The 22,511-nt window shown below is 37.3% G+C and overlaps 1 protein-coding gene across 2 annotated transcripts in view; it reads left to right on the forward strand.

Moving 5' to 3' along the window:
• The window catches only part of SLC10A7 (solute carrier family 10 member 7), a 215,197-nt gene that overhangs the window by 17,224 nt on the left and 175,462 nt on the right, over positions 1–22,511 (forward strand). For both annotated transcript variants that reach the window (XM_074338462.2, XM_019730736.3), the window contains exon 4: positions 844–919. In XM_074338462.2, coding sequence (XP_074194563.1) covers positions 844–919 — 76 coding nt within the window. The remainder of the gene's footprint in view (positions 1–843; positions 920–22,511) is intronic.

A 22,511-nucleotide genomic window follows, 5' to 3' on the forward strand; every position in this document is an offset into this window, starting at 1 on the left:
AGTCAGATACTCTGTGTCCTCTATTCCCTGTATGAATTTTCAACTTTAGTCAGGCCAGCTACTCACTATCCCCAGAATGTATATTCTGTATGAATGCTGAGTAATATTTTTTTATTTTTAGTATTAGATTTATAACCCATAGCTTCATTGGTTTGCTATGCAATGTATTTTCTGTCCTAAACTAAGAGAATAGACTTCTTGTCATGATTTGGGTAATAAAAAAACAAGTTTAGAATAGGCACTGGAATTTACTACAGTCTGAATTCAAAAATTATATGATTGTGTCATGCCTATTTCTATAATAAATTATAATACAATGACATGAAAATATCTTTTATGAGATGAAAGTTTGGGAATTGCTGTTTTATAAACAGGAATCAGCAAATGTAAGCTTGTGTTTTGTTAAATATTTTTGAACTTTGGAAGTGGTTTTAAAGTTTTAATTTTGCCAAAAGACTTCCTACAGGAAAATGTAAGAAAAAGATACATCAAAATAACCTAAGATTATACACACTTACCAAATGAGTAACCATTTTGGTCATCTTTCAATGATTATACTTACTATAACTTGAATGTTTTTCTGAATTATATAATAAGAGCTTAAATAATTTTAAAAATAAAATCACCAAAGCCTGTGGATGGAATGAAAGCTTCTCCATGCATTTGCAGCATCTTCTATGTTGCCTCATATAGAATTGTCCAAACTCAACAGAGCATGTGCATCAACAATCACTCTCCCATTTTTATTTACTCAACTCTGCTGTTTTAGAATGAATGCAGTGAAAACTATTTATGAGGGCAAAAAGCATGCCATTTATAATTGCGTTTTCTTTTCTTTTTCAGTTTGCAGACTGTAGGTTGCATGCCTCCCCCTGTGTCTTCTGCAGTGATTTTAACCAAGGCAGTTGGTGGAAATGAGGTGAGTCATGGGGTTAACTTTATTTAAACGTAGCTAGGTGCTGTGCTTTTATTTTATATTCCATTTTATGATGGAGTCATGTCACAGAAGACACATAAATAACCATAGCAGCTTATGAAAGAAGTAGGGGTTTTTGTATATTAGGATGATGCTAAACTTGATGATAATGAGCAGAATTTAGGATTTCAAAGAGAAGAGTGGGGGTGGGGGGGTGAATGAAATAGAGATAGTGATTTTCCTACCTCAGTGGGAAACTGGGAGACAGAGGACAAAGAATCCAAGGAAAGAACTTTTCACCTAAGACTCAAACTGAGGATACTCATTATGGCCATTCCTTAGTTCTTAAGAAACTTGTAACAAACTAAATTCATGGAAAAGGGGTCAGTATAAGTTAATGGCAAGTGAAGATGATATACGAGGGAGAAATGAGGCCGGGTTTCTAAGTTAAGTTCAAAGAAATTATCCAGCTGCTTGGGGACTGTGGCAAAAGAAGAGTGCTTGTATATTGGGACAGCAGTTGTCCGTTTCAGGAGCTATTCATTGTTACAGGTGGTTCTTCTTGGCTGAAAGGCTCTACAACTTGATACTGAGGGACTTAGCTTCGTAGTAACTTACTTCTTCTTTTCCACTTATATTCCATCATTCAGTAAAGAATACTATTGAATGAGGAAAGATAGTTAAGGGGTTCCCACTTCAATTCATTCTTAGGATTTTGCTTTCTCAGCATCTATTTTCATTTTCCTTCACTTTCTTTATTCCAAAAATATGTATTGAGCACCTGCTATATTCCTTTCAAAAAGAGGTTTATTAAAGTACCATTATATACATTAAACTGCACAAATTTAAACAGTTTAATATTTTGACTTCTGTATATACCTGTGAAAGCATCACCATAATCAAGATAGTGAATATATCCATCACTCTCAAGTATTCTTTGTACCCCTTGGGAATTCCTCCCTCCTGCCCTTCTTAGTGCCCCTCTTCCCCAGGCAACCCCTGATCTGTTTTCTGTGACTATAGATTAGTTTGCATTTTCTAGAGTTTTATATAATGAAATCATACAGTTTGTACTCTTTTTTTCTTTTCTGGTTTTTTATTCAGTGTAATTAGTTTGAAATTCACCAATATTGTATGTATCAATAATTCATTCCTTTTTATTGCTGAGTAATAGTGTTTTGTATGGATATGCCACAATTTATCCATTCACATGTCGATGAACATTTGGGCAGTTTCTACTTTGGGGCTATGCACATTTGTGTACAAATCTTTAAGTGGACATATGGTTTCATTTCTCTTGGGAGTACTTATGAGTGCAATGACTGTATCATCTAGTAGGTGTAAGTTTTAGCACCTATCAACCAAGGGAAGAATCAGCAACAAATAGTTATAAATCATCTATAAATAGCTTCTGAAGTAAACCATTTCTATCAACAGACAAGCATTCTTCTTTTTACCACAGCTGTATGTTTAACTTTTTAAGAAATTGCCATGGTGTTTTCTAAAGTAGTTGTACCATTTTACATTTCAAGCAGCAGTATTTGAGAGTTGTAGTGTTCCACGTCTCATCAACACTTGGTATTGTCAGTCTTTTTAATTTTAGCCATTCTAATAAATGTGTAGTGGTATCTCATTGTGGTTTTTAATTAATTTGCATATCCCAGTGACTAGTAATGGTAAGCATTCCATGTGTTTATTTGCTATCCATGTATTTTGGTGAACTGTATTAAATTTTGTGCTTTTTTAAAAAAAATTAGGTATTTTATTTTCTAATTGAGGAGCTTTGAGAATTTTGTATATTCTGGATACAAGTCCTTCATCAGATATGTGCTTTGTAAATATTTTCTCCCCGTGTGTGGCTTGTTTTTTTTCCATTTTATTACTAGTGTCTTTTGAAGACCAGATGGTAGTGGAAGCAATAAAAGTGGTTGGATCCAGTGTGTATTTTAAAAGCACAGGACATGCTGACGAATTGGATGTGGGGTGTGGCAGAAAAAGGGGTTAAGAATGACTTCAGGGTTTTTGAGCAGCTGAAAGGATGGAGTTACTGATGTGGAGAAGAGGACTATGTAAGAGCAGGTCTGGGAGGTGTTAGTCTGGGTAGACAAGGCTAGGCTATGATAACTAAGAATTCCAAAATCTCAGTGGCTGAGCATATAGCTTTATTTCTTGCTCGTGGTACATGTCCCATGTGGGTCAGTGAGGTCTTTGCCATCACTAAACAAGCCGGTTGATGGAGGCCCCTTGTCTTGAAGGTACACCATCTGGATGGAACACAGAGTATTGGCAACAGAAAGAAATTGGAGAATCACAGTGGGGCTTTTCACTGTCCAGGCTGGAAGTAATACATGGCACTTCTGCTCACATTAAATTGGCCAGAACAAGTCATATGGCCTTACCATGTGTTGTCATTCATGTTCCCTGAAGGGGAGGAGAACAGGCTATTGGTAAATATTTGTAATGTCAGCCATATGGATAAAGATCAAGAGTTTGTGTTTTCGTTGTGTTAAGATGTCTATTACGTATCCAAATGGAAATGTCAGTAAGCAATTAGAGTTACAAGAATTGAGAGTGCAGGGGATGTTCTAGCCTGAAGGTATAAATTAAGGCGTCATCAGTGAATAAATAGTATTTCAAGCCAAGATCAGATGAGATTACTTAGGGAGAGAGCACAGGTGGAAAAGAGAAGAGGTTCGAGGACTGAGTTCTGGGACCCTCCAACATGAAAAAGTCTGGACAATGAGTGGTATCCAGCAAATGCAGCATAGGAAGTGTAAAGAGAGATTAAAAAAAAAAAAAAATACAAGAGAGAATGGTATCCTGGAAGCCAGGTGGAGAAAGTGTTTGAAGGAGGAGGGTATGATCAGCTATGTCAAATAAGTTGTGTAAGATGAATTCTGAGAATTGGCCCTTGACTTACGCTTTGTAGAGGTTACTGGTAACCTTGACTGGAGTGGTTTGGGTGGAGTGTGGGGGCAAAAGCTTGTCTGGCATAGGTTCAAGGGCAAACAGGAAGAGGGGAATTAGAGACAAGAGGTATAGACAGTTGTTTTGAGGTCCTTTGTGATACAAGGGAATAGAGAAATGGGGCTGTATTTTGAGGGTGATATGGGGTCAAGATTTTTTTAATGCCGAGATGACAGCATATTTCTCTCAGGAAGGGAATTGTGCAGTAGAGAGGTAGCTGATGATTTAAGAGAGAGTGCTGGAGTAATTTATTTGGGCCAGTGGGAGCAAATGGTATCGGGTTGTATGAGCATCAGTAGGAGCTTGGACCATTAATTCATAATAACAGAAGGGAAGGCAGAGCATGTGGGTGGATCCATGTAGATGGATAGAAGGGGTGCACGTGAGAGTTCGCGTCTGATGTCTCTTATTTTCTCAGCAGCTAAGCATCATGATCGCGTAGGTGCTACAAATGTTTGCGATGACAGGAGAAAGTGTGCAGTTGCATCTAGGTGCAGAGAGTGAATGAACTGGAGAGATGGTAGCACTGCCAGGCAGCACTAAGGCCCAGCTGAGATTTAGTCGTGCATATAGCGTGAAGCCAGTCGTCGTGGTTGTGTGTTTCCTCTTAGCCGCATTTAGCTTCTTGGTGTGTGAACGGAACTGACAGGTAGTTGGATTTACCCGGCGCTTCATTATGCCAGCAATTCTTTCAATTGCCACATAATTAGTGAGATAGAGTTGTTAACACGAGTCTTGGACTGCTATGATTTTCTATCACCTTGAAAGAATTTGAGGAAAGGGTCTCTTTTGGTATATTTGAGACCAGTGTTAATTGGGTTAAAGATGTCATTTATCTCTTTCTTTCTAATGTGATTCCCTTAAGAGATTTAAGACTAAAAAACCTTTCTGCTCTCAAATGGCTTTTGGCAGAAGTTCAAAGTTCACTCATTTTTTTTTGACATTAACATATAGCATTAGAAAATATTTACATGTTCATTCCCCAGTAGATATTTAAATGATTTATCTTAATGTTGCATGTCAATAGTGTTGAATTTACAAACATCTCCTTTGTTTTCTAATATCATAGGTCTAGTTCTTTAAATGTTTACATTGTGCAACTTCATGACTATCAAGCATTGGGGAGTAAAATACAATTTTTTATAAATACTGAAAATTGAGCTTCAGAAATAAAGCTTGCAAAGTCCTGTTTGGTTGTATCTTCTGATGTGAAATGGGTAGACTATTTTATAGTTGCATCAGGTTATGGAAGAACATGATCTGGAAGTAAAGATACTAGATCATTTTAAGTTGAATGTTTTTCTAAAATAATGTTACAAGGTAACTGAATATAGGCATTTGTTGAAGTAAATGTCAGGGAAGATTAATCTTTTGTATAATATGTTGGAAAAAAATCTAATCTACAATGGAAAGTGAATTTATTGGTCCATGTAAATAAAAAGGCCCAAAAGCTGAGTCCAATGTCAGGTGCCATTGGGTGAAGGTTTTGATTCCACTTCTTCATGATTCTCTGCTCTCTCTGGCTCACAGTGGCTTTGTACCCACATGGGTTTCAGCGTGGCAGGAAAATTGCACATTTCTACGTTGAACTGTCCTTTCGAACTAATTATTCTTTGCAGTATTTATGACATGTAAGAAAACATTTTTCCTTCCAGATTTTGTGTTATTAAACTTCTTTACATTTAGCTTATGCTCTCATATATTTATATATACATCTTTAATATATATACACATGGTTAGTATATGCTGTCATGTATTAAAGAACATGTGTGATTGTGTAGCATATTTGTATTTAATGATTTGGAGGATGTATGCTGATACACTAGTATCGTTTGGAATGACACTCCTAGTTTTGGTTTGAAAAGTTGTTGTGTAACTTAGGAAGAGATTTTTTCCTGTTACTTATATACCTTCCATTTTCAATGCTTTTTCCATAAAACTATTGGTTTAAAGGTTTTGTTGCGGATTGGAAGTTATTGCATCCCTTAAATGCACAGCTTGTCCTTGTGAGAAATAATCTTATTACTTTTTGTTGAAGTTAAAAAACAATTTCTGCTTTTAGAACTTAGGTTGTTTTTGTTTCAGGGAGCCAACTAGAATTGATAATAATTTTTAGCAGCAGAAGGAACTCAGTGTGTGTGTATAGCAATGCATGTACAGGGACTGCTAGCATATCCTTTACGTATTAAAATGAGACTATTTAGTGGATCGTTGACTGACAGTCTTATTTTGTGGCTTTTAAATTTTAAACTACTTTTACTTAAATTTGGAAACATGGTTAGGTCCTTCTTTTGTGACTTTTATTTATTCATTCCAGTGTTTTAAATGCAACTTTTCAAAAGTGTGCTGTTGACGTGGTCTGATTGATGGAGATGGTGGTTGTGTGTGTGTGTGGTGGTGGGGGCGGGGGGGTTAGTTCCTTTTTTAAATAATAGAAAAAAATAATAAGACTTGATGAACCCTAATTTTATTTCCAAGTATAAGAAAGAAGATAGAGCAAAATGTTTTCTATTTTATTCTAACATGGGAGATATACGATAAACGCTTATTCTTTGTTTAAAACTGTGTACATTTGTTTGGTTTAAATTTCTGTTCTAAATGTAAAGTTCTGTGGTAAACAAACACAGTTTTTTTCCAAAAGCCGTACAAAAATTTTAAACCTTATGGGACTTGCTAAGTGAATAATTGAATTTAAATTTACGTAACTTCTGCCTCCTACTAACTCCCATAGGGATTCCTTTAATAAAATAAAGTTTTTTTTCAGGAAACTGGAAAATTGTTTCTCTAAGTTTGCAGAGAAAGAGTTACGTAGTTTTCATGCTGTTACAAGAGATATTTTATTTCTCTGTAACTTAGGCTGGTATTTAATGAAAAAGCAAGAACATTAGGGTTTGGGAAAAGATGCACTGTATTCCTTAACCTCAGTATTTCTTTTTTTGCAAGCTGAGATAGGAAAGGATTCAGCTAAAAGCCATTGCCTAAAAACGTGAAGTCAATATGAGTCTTAATTTTTGAGTACAGTTGAAAAGCTGTGTAACTGTAAAATTTTGTAAGTCTGAGCATGAAACAAAGTAGGAGAGAAACATAAGTAAAGATTTCTGCCTTCAAATATCTGAAGGAAAAAAGAAAGAAAAGAAAAACATTAGGAATCGTAATAGATAAAAATCAGGGCAAGTTAAGAAGGTGTTTCCAGTTATATCTGTAAGTAATATTTTATGCTAAACTTTATTATCTGTGTTTCAGGCTAAGCCTGGTAATTTGAAGGATGAAAATAAGGCACTTTCACTACTAATAGCTGTTTACTAACTAGAGGCATGTTATTTATGTTAGTTTGTTTATTTTTTTGTTTCTCAAAGTGAATTCCATAGATCATCCACACTGGCATTACCTAGGGTGGTGAGGAAAAGAAATCTGTGTATCCACCTTAGACCTGAATTAGAATGTGTGATGGGTGGGCCTCAGGATTCTCCTTCTTTTTAAAATTATGAAATATCAGATCTACAAGAGGTTAAACACACACACACACACACACACACACACACACACACACACACACAGTACAGCATAATAGTAAACACCACTGTACTCACCATCCAGCTGTAGAAATAGAAGGTGATATTCAACCAGCAGTTAAGCACCCACTTCATGTAGACACTGTTTTCTACCAGAGGGAATCAAAGGACAGTAAGATCTGGTGCCTGCCTTTGAGAAGCCTGCTTTTAGTGTGACATTCCATTATTTGGAATCTCTATTTCATGCTATCAACCTCACAAAAATAATCAAAACAGAGTGGAATGGCTTTCCATTGGCCCATAGCATGAAATTATGGTTTTCCTTTTTCAGTCTAGAAAAAAACAAAATGTGCCCCAGGTGAGTTGAGCCGCACTCAGCTGTGTGGGACAGCCAGGACTTCAGTGTCAGGACGGGGACTGTGTTTGCTTTTTAGACACTAAACGGTCTTCTCGTCTCATCTAGGGTTAAGGCAGGATGCGTCTTGCAATGTAAACACATGTAGCTGGCATTTTGATTATATTTTAGTTAGGAGGTTGAAGGATTTTAGAACCCTCTGATAGTCACGTAGAATTCCAAATACATTTAAGGAAAAGCTTTGATTTCTGGTATAGGAGAAAGGTAACAAGTTAAAGTGTGTGTGTGTGTGTGTGTGTGTGTGTGTGTGTGTGTGTGTGTGTAATTTCATCAATGGGGTTAGTGCCCAAATCTCTTCAAAGATAATTTAAGAATGTCTCCTGAGCAAAGAAAATTATTACATGTGGTGAACTCTTTAAGTCATAGACGAAGGTCATGGCAGTCTGAGTATATTTAAAAAAGGTTTCCTATCTGCTTGGAAAGCAAATGAAGCGCTCATTACTCACTTAAAGTTATAGCTATGAGAGGATTTTTGCTGGAGGTGAAAGATCAAGATCATCACAGTCCAAACGGAGACAGAAAGTTCAGTTTCTGGCTTATCAGGGGGGCCTGAAACGTTTAGTGATTATTTTGCATTATCAGTGGGGAGTTGATCTTGCTAATCCAATTCATGAAGATAAGATTCATTGAAACATTTATAAAGGCATTTAGAGTCGATCTGATCAGCACAGAGAGAGACCTGGAAGTGACATGGAAATCTGATCTGTCAGTCACTTGTCCCAGCTTCAGCAATCGCTAGGCCCTTCTGGGCCTTGCCTTCCTCCTCTGTTCATGGGGGCGGGTTGCTGCTTTCGCTTGCAGTGGAGGTGGAATGCCGTCGTGGAGGCATCTTCTGTTGGAAAACAGCTGTCCGTGTTTGCTGAGCTCTCTTGCAAGCTGGCAGATGTACACTTTTTATTCTCTCACCTCTTGTGCTGTCTGGGAAATAAATTGCAAGGGTTTTTCCTCTTTGACAGATGAAAGAACAGAAGTAATAGCAGCAGCAGCAGCAGGAAGACCCTCCACGTCCCTACGGCCCTTCCATATCTACCTTTCACCTGTAGTCTCATCCTCTGGACTGGGGTGGCATTCTTAGTATCACTAGAAAGAGTAGGCTGTGCTTGTTTTCAGTTGCTATACAACTTGGTGAAACATACTTGAAACATACTTCGATTTCCCAAGATTTTTGTGTATAATTTAGAGTTCTCTCATTTAACTCCTTCATGCCTCTCAAATTGTCTTCCATTTATACCACTCTAACCAAAAGTGTCTCCTCTTGGTGGTGGGCAGTGGTTTCTGGCCACCAAATCCAGTGGCCAGTTCTCAGTTCTCATCCTCTGTGACCTGACTGCTGCCTTTGACACTCTGGCCACGTGCCTCCACTGTCCTTTTGCTTCCCTGACACTCTTCTCTCCTGATTTTCTTCATAATCTCTCATCACTCCTTTTCTTCTTGTCAGACTCCTTTCCCATCTCAATGGAAGTGTCTTGTAAGGACCTGGTAGTGAAACACCTCGTTTAGCATTGCCAGATTCCTGTTTCTGATCCTTTTTTCCTCTATGAAGTCATTTGATCCCCACCTTTGGGTCCATCAGACATAAGGGCCAGTCCTGATCTTGGGTGAGAAGTATTTAAACAACACCAGCTTCACACACTGTGGCACAACATTACCACTTTTACTGCTAGACCACCTGACCTTTAGAGCAAAGGACACACTTGCCAAGGAATCAGAGCAGGTGTTTGATGTCTGTTTTTACCACTCCTCATCTGGTGTCTGAGCGGTAAGCCCTGGACCTCTCAGCCTTGGTTTCCTTATCTGAGGAGCAATAGTATTTGCGTCCTTATTTCATAGGATTGCTTACAAGGATCGCATGAAGTCATTTGCAGAAGTACTTGTGAATTGTAAGAAAACGGATCAAGCCAGCATCAGCATTGTTATCCTTGCAGAGGTTTGGCACTGATGAAATCCCCTGGTTTTCTGAGTCATCATTGCTGCCTCAAGAATTTGATCTTCTAAGTTCACTAAATCACTCACTTTGTTCATCTAAAAATATATGTTGAGCAGTTGCTATAGCTCAACTGTAACATAAACAGTAAATTATATATATATATATATATATATATATATATATATATATATATATATATATATATGATAGTTTGTATTTAAATAAATTTACAAGATGGTGGGTTTTTAAATAAATATAACAAACTGGGTAATCCTTAGTTTGTATTAGAGATCCTCAATATTTTTGTATAAAAATTTCCAACTATCTTAGAATACTTATTTTAGATATCCAAGAATACTCCTTCTGGAAACTAAAGGGCATGAAAGCCAAATTAGTTATGGGAGGTGGCCTTGGGGGTTTAGAACCAGATAAGCGGGTACTGAACAGATTTTTCAGGATGTTTCCTCTAAACTGTAAAGCCTGGAAAACCACCCCGGTTCTATATCACAAACAAAAGCAAACCACAAAAACAGGTACCTTTGAACAGTTCTTCATAAATATTGAAAGTTTGTTATTATCCAATTCCTTTTCAATATCAAAATGTCTGCATATATTATGACTACTGTAAAAAGATTTTCAATAATTTGGTTTATTTTGATTAGTTACATTTTAAATATCAGACTTCCTTTTTAGGAAGACACCCTGGGTCCTTTAGTGATTTTTAAGGAAACACTAGTTTAAATAACACATTTATAACTTTTTTCTTAATCTTATCTGATTGGTGTTCATATTTCTTGTGTTTTATTATAGAGAATTTGATTATTTTTATGTATATTTCCAAATTCTGGGCATGTATTTTTATTGGTTCTGTGGTTTATCAGTACATTGACTACAGACCAGTTACACATGTATTTGTGTGTATTTACAAATTTATTACTATTAACAATAGAAGACTTATTCACAATAATTTACCAAACCATGGAGTTATGGAAATATCAATAAATTAAATCTGAGAAGACTTAGCTTTTTAAACTTGACTTGCTTTATCTTTTGTATCTTCTAAGTCCCCTGCTTAGTGCAATAAGATTTTTCAACCAGATTATTCTTAAACAAGAATTCTTGGATCCAAACTAATGGTCTGAATATGTTGAGTGGGACTGAGCTGCGTTCTAATCAAGTGCCCAGATATTGGACTTGCAGGACCCTCTAAATAATTGCTTTGCATTAAAAAAAAAAAAAAAAATACAACCCACAGATAGAAACTGAAAAGTTTCCAAAGTATGGTTACTCTTTGTGTCATTCACTCTCTCCTCTCCTTTGTCCCTTCTCCCCTTTCCCCTGTTCCCTCCATCTTTCTCCTTTCCTTCCCTTCCTTCCCTTTCCCTCTCTTCTGTCTTGGAACAAAAATTGCCAGTCAGTGTTCACTAAATGGATCTTGTGAACTACAGTTTGAAAAACACTACCCTAACCTGTAGTGCAAATCTGCCATCCATATTGCCTGTTGCGTCAGACCCTGCGATCTTCTGGACAAACTTTCCGGCCTTTGGTTGATTCTCAGGGGGATTTCTGGCCTCCTATTACTTGCAGACAATTCCTTTGTCTTTGCCCAAAGACCACCTTGAGAACTTGGTGTTCCTGGTACCTTCTTTGGCAGCTTGTGGTCAGCTCTCTTGCCCAGTCTGCTCCTCTAATAGGCACCCCCTCATCCCTCAGTCTGCCAGTTGCAGTCTTGCCTGTCAGTCAAGGCCCAGCTCAAACACCATTCCCCTGTCAAGACGCCTTTGCACATGCCCAGTCAGAATGAATCTTTTCTTTCTTCCACAGTTGACTCCTTTCTTTGTACCTCTGTTGTGACTCCCTGTTCATCAGATGTTTTTGCATGTATTTGGCTCTCCAACCTGTTTTTGAATTTGCTTTGCAGGGACTGCTTTTCTTTGTATCCCTTTAATGCAATCCAAGGGTACAGTAATGAAAATGGCAGAGGCTTTGGGGAAGCTAGAGAATGACTAGTCATATAATGATCCCAACAGAGTTGTTAAGAACAACGATGAAGTCACTTACGTTGCAATAATTTCCATGACTGTATGTTCTTCTGGAGCTTCTTACGGATCTACTGTATGTATCTTCAGGGATCTTTTCATACATTGATTGTGCCAGAATAAAGTGGGATAGAATATGGATTAGACGTATTTCTCACCGATGGAAGACTATTTTAGATCCTATTCAGAGAGCTTATTGTGGGCAGTATTTAGAAATTATGATCCCCAGTGTGTCTCACTTAATGATCTTCAGATACGGACTCTGAGACAGTGTTATTACAAAGTTCCCATCTAATTAGAATTACATTAAGTTCACATTGGTTTGAAAATGGTATGCTTTCTCCAAGAGGCACATCATGAAAGTTTAATTCAGAAAAATAATCTGATAAATTACCTATATGAGGTAAAGCATATTTATATATTTATACATATGTAGAAATAAGAAATAGCCAAACCTATAAGGAATTTTTATTGGTTTATTTGAGCCAAACTGAAGACAGTTGCTGGGAAGCAAAATATCAATGGATTGAGAAAATGCTCCAGAAAATGACAGTTTTGCAACTTATTTTATACGTTAGAATAAAAGGAGGAGACATAAACAGGGCTATGAAATCCATTGGTGGTAGATAAAGGGGGCGGGAGAAAGCTAAGGGTGGGGGTGGAAATCTCTGGGATTGGATAAAAAGGCAAAATAGGGAAACATACTTCTTTCACATTGGTGGGTACAGGACAGTTAATAATTAACATTGTAGCACATAGAGATGGTTGCGGGGAGCAAGATAATAATGAGGGGTTCTGTGGTCTCGTGCTCTGGTGCAGGGGTTGTGCCACGAGAGGCTGGAAAAGATTATTCTGACATTTCGAAGGTATATTATCTTAGATGCAAAAAGATAATAGGCAGGCTCTCTTAAGGTAAATGTTGACCTTTGTCAAGGAAGCTACAGGCCTATGATGTGACTACCCACCATGACTGGCTTTTAGTAACCACAATTCTGTGTGGTTACTATTAGCCTCTGGGTTTGTAAGGCCCACCATGCAGGCCTATCCTGAGCTCATTAGGTTTAGTAAGTGGCCCCTTTGTCATCCACAGGGACTAATCTTTTTTTTAAGTGTTTAATGAGTTAGCCTATGAAAAAATGCTTTCATCTTTTGTGTCCCTGACTTATCAAGGACAATGGGGACTGATAGGCCTTAACTCTCACTTGAGTTTACATTAAGTCCTTGTCAAAATAAGCCCTTTTAAATACTGCATTTGTGCAATGGAGTTCTTAGTACGCATTTACTCTTTTAGTTTCTCCAAAGTTTGGTATTTCCAGTTCCTTGATAGTTTGGGTTTCCAAATGTCCGCTGTGTGTTTGCAAACTTCCTCTTAAAAGCGGGCTACATTTTCCTATGAAAAATGAGAGCTGGCATTAAAATTACAAAGGATCTACCACGTTCAAGAAGCCTATAAAGAGACTGCTTGATTCTGTATAAATTCTGTTGGTTTGATATCATTATCTTTCTGTAGGTAGCCAAAAATGAAATTTTTGTTGGAGGAATTATGTGGCTCTCTTTTTAAAAATTTTATTTTTAAAAATTTTGTTTGAAATACTTCTGATGGTAAAAGAAAAGAAAAAGCCTACTTTAAGGAACAATTTGCTTCTGACTGATGAAGTTGTACAACTTTAAGCCCACTTCATTATAAATTGATTATCAATAGAGAAAGAGGAAAGAAGTTAATTGAATTAGAAGCTTGTTTGCTAAATAAAAGACCCTTTTACTCACTGAAAGACGCCTAACCTCAGATTTTTACAAAGCCTCTCAGGGATGTGAAGAAATGGTAGCATATTTCTGTGCTTTCCCGATTTCTGACCTAGAAGGGAGAAAAAGGCACAATAGGACTATACAATGACTCAGAACTGCAGCGACACACAGTTCTGGCAAGCACTCTTAACTTTTGTGGGCAATTCCTCTGCCCTAAGTGGGTTTAGCTATCTGCGAACCCTCATAGTGTGAGATGACCGCAATCACAGGACATGCTTGCCATCAAAATAATGAGAATAGCCAGTGCTTTTATAGCACATGACATGTGTCAATCTGTGTTCTCAGTGCTTTGCGTATATTAATTCCTTCAATCCTTTTAACAACATTTTGCTATAGGTACTATTATCATCCCCATTTTATAGATGAGAAAATTCACACAACTAGAGATTAGGAAACTCGTGAAGGGTTATATAGTAAAAAAGAGAAGAACTAGGATCTATCGTAGACCAGGCGCTGTGCTGTCCATGTCTGTTCTCCCAACCTTCCCTTTAATGCCAGTCTCTCAGTTAACATTGGAGGTGGGACAGGCGGTGCTACAAGCTCTCCACCTACATGGCTTAGTGCCCGAACCACCTAGGTGAGAAAAAGAAAGGTTGACCTAGGAATGGACCCAAACGCCAATAGTTAGGCAAGGAAGCATCCCTAAGAAGTGGCACAGGTCATGGTTGTGCTACTTGACTGCAGGCCTCCCTTCAGGAAGCTTTGCCCTCTCTCCACCAGGGCCCAGTGCTGCTTCCCCAGCAAGGACAGGTAGCAGAGTGTTGTAAATGATTGCGTATCTCACTGAGGCTGTCATGAGGTGGCAGGGAATGTGTCCTTCTTATTCACAGTCGCGTCCTCTGTGTCCAAGGCAGTATTTGACATAGTAAATACATGTGAATAGATTAATATTTTTTGAAGGGATTTGTTTAAATCTAGTCCTATCAGTATTCTGATGTCAATATGTCTTATTAAGGCAGTAATTCATATCTTGTTTCACTTTGTCCTATGTTAAATTAACTTTTATAAAAAGTCATAAAAGTTTATAAAAAAATCAAGATACGTACTTGGCTGTCACTTGTAATATTATTACTTCTCTCAATTATTCACACCTATTGTGCTTTGTTTAAGCATCAGCGGCCCAGCCATTTACATGGTGGCCACCTACAAAATGCTTGGAAGGAAATAAAAGACTTCTATAATGTTGCTCTTGCGTTTTCCAACCTTTCAAGTGATGAAAAACATACACAAACATTTTAGTAGCTATGTGGGACCTTTAGTCTTTTCTCTGTACTTTTGAATGAGCTTAAACTATTTAGTCAAGTAAATATCTCATGTAGGAAAAATTGTTTTGATATTAGAAGACATTAGTAGGTACTTGACTTCTGTTTTGAATGAATGGTGAGATACATTTTCTTTTCCTTATTTAAAATAAATAGTAATTTCCCTATGGTAGTTTCAGTATATATAGAATTAAAAGATATATGAAAATACTTCTTTAGGTCATCTTTTGTGATAAATGCATCTTAAATTATTTTACATATCCTATGAAATGCTTTTACCTGTATTTTCTCTTTTTAACTTCCCAATAATTACATGAAGTAGGTAGGACTGGTATTATTATACTATATTATTCTGAATTTTGTAGTTGGTCAAATTAGGGTTTAGAGGTGAGGTGACCCGATGAAAGTCACACAGCTGGGAAGTGTGGACTCCGTCTCCAGAACACTGTCATCCCATTATACAGTATCTCAAGCAAAACAACAAAAGCCCGGAAATCAGTCACGTGAGAGAACACCTAGATCTTCTGTTGCTTCCTCATTAAAGGTGGATGGTTTGAAATGTTTCAGAGACGTGAATGTCAGCGAACTCTTCAAACAAATTATTGAGCACTTGCCCTTTACAAGCACTGAGCTAACATTTTGAGGAGCGGGGAGCTAGGGTATGAAGAGAATCCTATGCAGTTTGCTTTCAGAGTTTGGCAACGAAAAGGGGGAAGTTAACAAGAGCGTCAACAGCAGGTGAGCGTGAATGAGGACGTCAGCTGAGGAAGGACGGTGTGGAGAAGTCCCTAGAGCTGGAGTCAGGCCCATAGGTCCTGGCTAGAAAATTGGTTCTTGGGAGTGATGGACTTTCAGGTTCTCTCCCAGTGGTTAGGGCATTTTGTGAGAGATCTCCCAGTGGGGTTAAGATAACAAATTGGTTGGAAGATCCAAGAGAATGGGTCTGATGGAAGGGGTGCTGCTCACACATCCATTCCTGGTGACCTGGTGACACATCAGACTTACCTGCATGGGGGAGCCAGATGCACAGGCTGGCCGAGGGGGCAACACACTGTGGCTGACACTTTGGCTGCAAATGTTGCTTCTATACACTGGGTTGGTGGCGGAATCATAACTTGGCTGTGCCCCACAGATATAAAATATGAATGGAATAACCAAACACTTAGGTGGTGTGGGGGGGTCAGGGGCACTGGTACACCAAGCAGTGTGTCCTATATCATGGCAGTGATGGAGTTAAAAGAAGAGATCACCACTGCCCGAGCCATCAGGAGATTCTCCATGTCCATCTCAGCAACTTCCATTCCCTGCAGGATGAGAAGGAGAAAGCAAAGCTGAGGTTTCTTACTACACCTCACACGAGAGGCTTTTTTTCTTGAATTTCTTTTGGTACCGCTGACCCAAACTATACCACCAAGACGCCAATCCCACCCAGGAGCACAGCAGCAAATATATCCCTTTCTGGCATATATTATTCTGGTATCTGAAACTGTGAGACACTATGGACATGTTTTTTCTTTAAATATCATTTATTTAAATGAAGAGGAAAAATTAATTTCAATGTTAGAAACCCTATTAGAATATACCTGCCTTCTTCCCTAAATCCACACCATTAAGTTATATAAAATAGTTCTGGCAACAGATATATATTGCTTACTGCTACCGAGTTAAATGACTCAATTAACATATGTGAACATACTTTGCAATGTTTTGAAATGCTTTGCAATTACAAAACATTGTACAATTATGTCATTGATGTTAGACAGCTGGCTTTTTAAAAATTTGTGAATGGAAAGTCTATTGGATATAATTAATTGTTGATAAATTAATCATTACTGTAGACAGTTTATTTGAATGACCTACAGTTTCTAGTCTACTATTGAATTGTCTTACTGAATGTTCTCATTATTTTGTGTTATTGTTTAGTGTTGTTATTATTTTGGGGGTTAGGAGTTAAATGTGATCTTTTTCCACCTTGGTTTAGAAAACCATAGTTTCACATGATACCTGAAAAATCACTTATATTTTCTCTCGTCCTTGCCTGAGTTGCTTCACACATCTTTTTCGCTTCATGAGGCTGGGAAGAGATGCATCAGACTTAGCTGCAGTTTGTTCGTTTTTTTATCTTTTTTAATCTTTGTATCTTTCAGTTTGTTCGTTTTTTTATCTTTGTATTTTTTAAATTGATTCCTTTATCTTCTGAGCTTCTTCCTTTCTCTTTCCTGTCCTTCTCTTTTTCCTTCATCGTTGTCTCTCCCTCTCTTTTCCGGTGAATTTTGGTTCTTCCATTAACCAGGTTTTAACCAAGCTCGGCTCTTTAGTAGGTCCTCGCATGGTCCTCTGGCACCTTGGTTGCTGTCACTGTCCTCATTGTCACCTTGTTATTGTGTGGTCTGTTCCTCTGGGCATAGCTGATTTTCAGCCCGAGTGGGACATCATCTTAGGTTTCCAAGTCCTGAACCTGGCCTTACAATGACAAAAGTGTGCACTCTCCTGGTACTCTCACGTGTGCTCTTTCCAGAAGCCGTCAGGGTGGTCAGTCTGCTCTGGCAGTAATAGTTTCTAGAGGTTTTCTAGGATGGGGCTCATCCTCACACCTGCTCTGTGGATAGCAGGTGTTTCCAGGGTCCGTGGAATCCCTGAGGCATTCTGTCCTCAGCACCAAGGTGTTAGGAAGCTTGCTCCTGAATGTGTGGCCCTGTTTTGCTGTGACCCCAAGACCCATCCCAAAGCTTGCTGCTGATGTCATGCACCTTTGGGACCTTTCTTCTGTGTGGCCACCTACTCTGTAAAGTGCTGCTTCCAGCGTCTCTTCAAAATGAAACTCTGCAGCTTTATGTGGATGCTGCAGAAGTCAAGGTGAGGATGGCCCGCTGAGAGGAACTTGGGCTATAACCGTCACTCTCAGAGTCAAGTCATATACCGGTAATCGCCTTAAACTGCCTCCTGCATGAGTCTGTACAAACAATTCTCCGTTTGATCTGGGAGACAGGCCTTACAGGGAATTGGTTTGGTTCACTCTTTTGCTTCTTTTCCTGCATTTCCCCCCCAGTGGCAGCAAGGGATGGCGGTGGGGTCAGGAAAATCACTGACTTCATATGGTCCTCTTACCAGAGGGTAAGGGGAGAGAGGGTTGGTAGATGAGGGTAAACGGGGTCAAATATATGGTGACGGAAGAACTGAGTCTGGGTGGTGAACACACAATGTGATATATAGCTGATGTATTACAGAATTATACACTTGAAACCTACATAATTTTACTAACCATTGTCACCCCAATACATTTTGATTAAAAAAAGAAAAAAGAAAAGAAAATCACAGACCTCAGCTGAAACCTGAAGTTATGTTGTGGTCTCTGCAGTGACTCAGTCTAAGCCAACACAGAATATTAACTCGTTGGGAGGGTCTGCCTGTTTAATTTATTTAGTAAGTACTCAATTCATACTTAAGGAAATAAAGGAAATTCACTGGGTTTCCAGGAAATAAATTGATTCCTGTGTCTGTCTCTGTAATCATGTATTATTTTCTCAGATTGATCCAATTTTAAATTTCTTACTTTCATGATGGTGATTTATTGATGACTCCCATTCTTTTATCTAATTATACTAATCAGATACCACTAATAGTAATGACTTTGTTTTCCCTTTTTAAAAAACTCATTTACGTGCAATAGTAGTTGTATTTAAATATCCTGCTTAATGTATGGGTCAGACACCTCTGGTTGCTTTCTAATATCCGTTCCGTCTTCATCTTTAAACGGAAGAACCCTAGCTTCCAGCTGGGTACACTGCCACCAAGCTAAACATCGTATTTACTGGATTTCTTAGTGGCCACGTAACCTAATTCTGGCCAGCAAAATGTAAATGCAACTATTGTATGTTACATCCAGGATATCTCTTTAAAAGTGAGTGGCACCGCTATTATTTTTCCTTCCTCTCTCTGCTTATTGGAATTTTGATTTGGTGGCTACAGCTTGAGGAGCAATCATAGACCATGAGACTGCCTGCTAATGATAGTGAAGCAGCAGGAATAGCAGTCTCGGTGCTTTTGGCTATGGAGCCACCATGCCATCCCTGGATTGCCTCCCTCTGGACTTCTTTATATGGAAGTGAATATCTCTCTTGTATAAGCTGTTGTTATTTGGCATATTTTCTTTTGTACATGGCTAAACTTAATCATGATTACTATAAAATATGAGTATAATTCTCATAATAGAATATAATAAAGTATACTTAACAATGGAACTACACCGAATATAATTCAAAATAATATGATATTTTTGAAGGCACTTGAAGAGATGAATTAATTCCTGGGTCCATTTATAACGTAATAGTATTGTTAAAAAAAATAAAATCTCATTGGATGTTTTGAATTTTCTTCCTCTTTTGATTCTCCTGGAAATATAGATTAATATTGAGAAGTAGTTTTGTTAGCAGTGGTGTTCCTAATGTTAACTACAAAACTCTATAGACATCTAGGGGAATTTTTAGAAACATTCTTCCTAGAATCCATTTTGCTAAAGTGTTTTGGGATAGACTTAATGCTTTTTTTGTTTGTTTGTTTTTTTCATTTCTTGAATGATGGTGATAGGAACGTATAAATTTTGCGATGTTTCTCATAAACTTTATGCATCTTTGGTAAAGAAGAAACATAAAAAAAAATCTGAATTTTCATTATCTTTGAGTTTTCATATTATGTTTTTAATATAATTCTTTAAAAAAAATTGTAGTAAATACACATAACATAAAATTTACCATTTTAACTATTTTGAAGTATACAGTTTAATAGCGTTGTGTTACATTGTTGTAATCATCACCATCTAGCTCCAGGATTTTTTCATCTCCCCAAAGTAGAACGCCACACCCATTAAATAGTAACTCCCCGTTGCTCCCTCCCCCCAGTCCCTGGCAACCAGCTTTCTTATTTTCTGTCTCTATGAATTTGACTACTCTAAAAATCTCATATAAGTGGAATCATACAATATTTGTCCTTTGGTGACTGGCTTATTTCACGGTAGCATAATTCTTTTGGTTTACTTGGAAAATTATGTAACTATAACTGAATTATTATTGCCTAAGATTGTCTTGCTTGCATTCATCTCCTGAAAATTTTCATCTGTAGTGGAACTTATAATGGATGTTAACAGAGTATATTATGATAAAATAAGCTATAGGAATTATTAACTTATAAAATACAGTACAAGGTAGAAATCACTGTATAGTTATGTGTTTTTAATATTATAAAGACAATTGGAACATAAAACTAGGACTTTTATTTTAACAGTAGGTATGACATGAGCGTATTTGGTATTTTAGCAATCTGCCATCATTCTATGTAAGAATTTACCATCATCCTGTATAAGAATTTGCCGTCATCCTATATAAGAACATAAATGTTATATTGTGGTGTAATATTTTATTTCATATATTATCTGAATGTAATAGAAACAGATAAAATGTGACTTTAGGGTAAAATATTAAAATTCACAGATTAAGCAGTTATCCTATCCCACTTGGCTTATATTCTATTTGTGTTAACAAATGGCAAATTATTCTTTCTTAGAATGCACAGATTTGGGGGGATTGAACCGTAATCTCTGAAAACATACTAAGATGTTTATGATTATTTGTTGACTTTGGAAAAATATTGATGATCTTTTTCACTTCAAAAATGACATATTTTTCCTCAACATAACTGTTTTGTTTTAAAGCTTACGTCACTTCTTCTTGCTCCCATTTGGCTCCTCAGAAGCATGTTACAGAAGTACACGTTAATAAAACCTTTCTGGTAAAGTGATAGCTAAGATTCTTTCAAAAAATCCCAGTTAAAAGAAGAGGCAGGCTAGGGAGTTGGTGTAACGGGAGGCGTGCAACTGTGTTTGCAAGTCCTAGACATCATCCCACAATTTTGGTGTAACCCTTCAGCCGACAATTAAAACCTTTGTTTTATCAGTCATCACCCAACCCTAACAGATGGGTGAAGAATTAATCTGATTTGTATTTTTCCCCACAACTTTCACCTACACATTGTAATAGTCTATGATTAACATTCAGTGAGTTCTTAAAGATGATTGATGGGCCTTAACGGTTTAATGTATACATTCCATTTAAATTATGCCGGAATGAAACCGCAGAACAGAAGAGCTCCTAAGACCCCTGTAGAAATTTGAAGACAATTTTGATACTCTCGTTCACTGGAAAAGAAATCTGTTAATACTGTAATGTTTTTTCCCTTGCCAGGACCCTCCTTGCCTGGTGTCATTTCTTGAGCTCTCCTGGGAGGAGATTAGTCTAAAACAACAAAGTAGCCAGATGTCTGGTTCTGAGAGAGTCCCAGAGGCCAGGCTCCGGTAGGCAACAGAAATCGCGTGGGGCTGAAGATCAAAGATACCTGAGAATTACTTATGGGCACATAATATGTGTCATTCCCATTATTAACAGTCTGAGAAAATTTGTTTCTCTAATTAACCCTTTTGTTGGAGTAACCTTAAATTTTAGTGAGTATATTTCTCTTTTGATATGTTTTTTTGTGTGGTTTTGAGAAGTGCACATACCAAAAAAAGAGAAAGGAAAAGGAACTCATGTGCTTGATTGAAATCTCTAAGCTGTAATTCATATCCAAAATAGATACGCTATCCAGTGTGTCATCAATTATCTTGAAATAAGTGGGCATTACGGTTCTAAGTTAAAATTACAGATTCATAGTCAGGAACCACATGGTATATACGTACAAAGAGCTGTTCTTAAAATCCCAATCCTTACTTTTAAAGTAGTATTATTTCAACTTTCAACAGCTTTAGAGTGGAGAGTTGTAGATCACAGGTTCCTGGTTTTAAAATGAATTCAGAATAAATCCCAGTGGTGGGATATCTGTACCTTATTAGTAGTTGACTTCTTTCTTTTCACATTGGTATTATAATGAAATGCTAATTAAAAATTTTTGCTGTCCTTTACCTGTTTGCTTTATAGGTCCAATTTTACATTGTTTACACATATAAAAATTTGGAAAACATGAATACATTTGCTGTTTTGAGTTAGTCTTAATCCTAAAACCTCTACAAGCTTTTAGCTGAATTAATTCCAAGGGATGGGTGAAAATCTAATTATAACTTTTGATGTCTTTGCCTCTAGATGAGAATATCAAAAGAGAGAACAAAAGATTTTGGTTGGCCTTGCCACTTGTTTTTGTTTCTGTTCAACATCATCATGTAACAACAAAATTGGGTACCAGCCTCATTCCTGCTTTCCTTGAGATATAACCATAAACCATTGTTATCCATCGCATGATTAGCCAGCTTTAGTGCTTTTAAGTGCTACAACACATTCTTTAATATCCGGTAATATAAAGTTGGCATAAAAGCCATAAAAATGTCTTTAAACCTAATTGGAGATATGTGTTAGCAACAGAGTGTACATATTTCTTATTCGTTGTGCAGTGGTCAAGGCTTCCTTAACTCCTTCAGGAAAATGAAGCTCGTAGGAGCATTTATAAGGATTAATTGATGTATCTCTTTGTTTCTAGTTTTCAGTATTGAAGCAAGAACAAAATTGGCTTCTTGCACAAAGAACTGGAGAGGCAACTGTAGTTTTTTTTTTTTTTCCCTCAGGACAGAATTTATTGTTACTTCAGTGACAAAGGAGGGTCTGTGTTTTCACTCTTTACACCTGTGT

The sequence above is a fragment of the Rhinolophus sinicus genome, chromosome 15 (assembly GCF_057876585.1).
Source record: "Rhinolophus sinicus isolate RSI-liver-muscle chromosome 15, RSI-T2T, whole genome shotgun sequence".
Taxonomy (NCBI): Eukaryota; Metazoa; Chordata; class Mammalia; order Chiroptera; family Rhinolophidae; genus Rhinolophus; species Rhinolophus sinicus.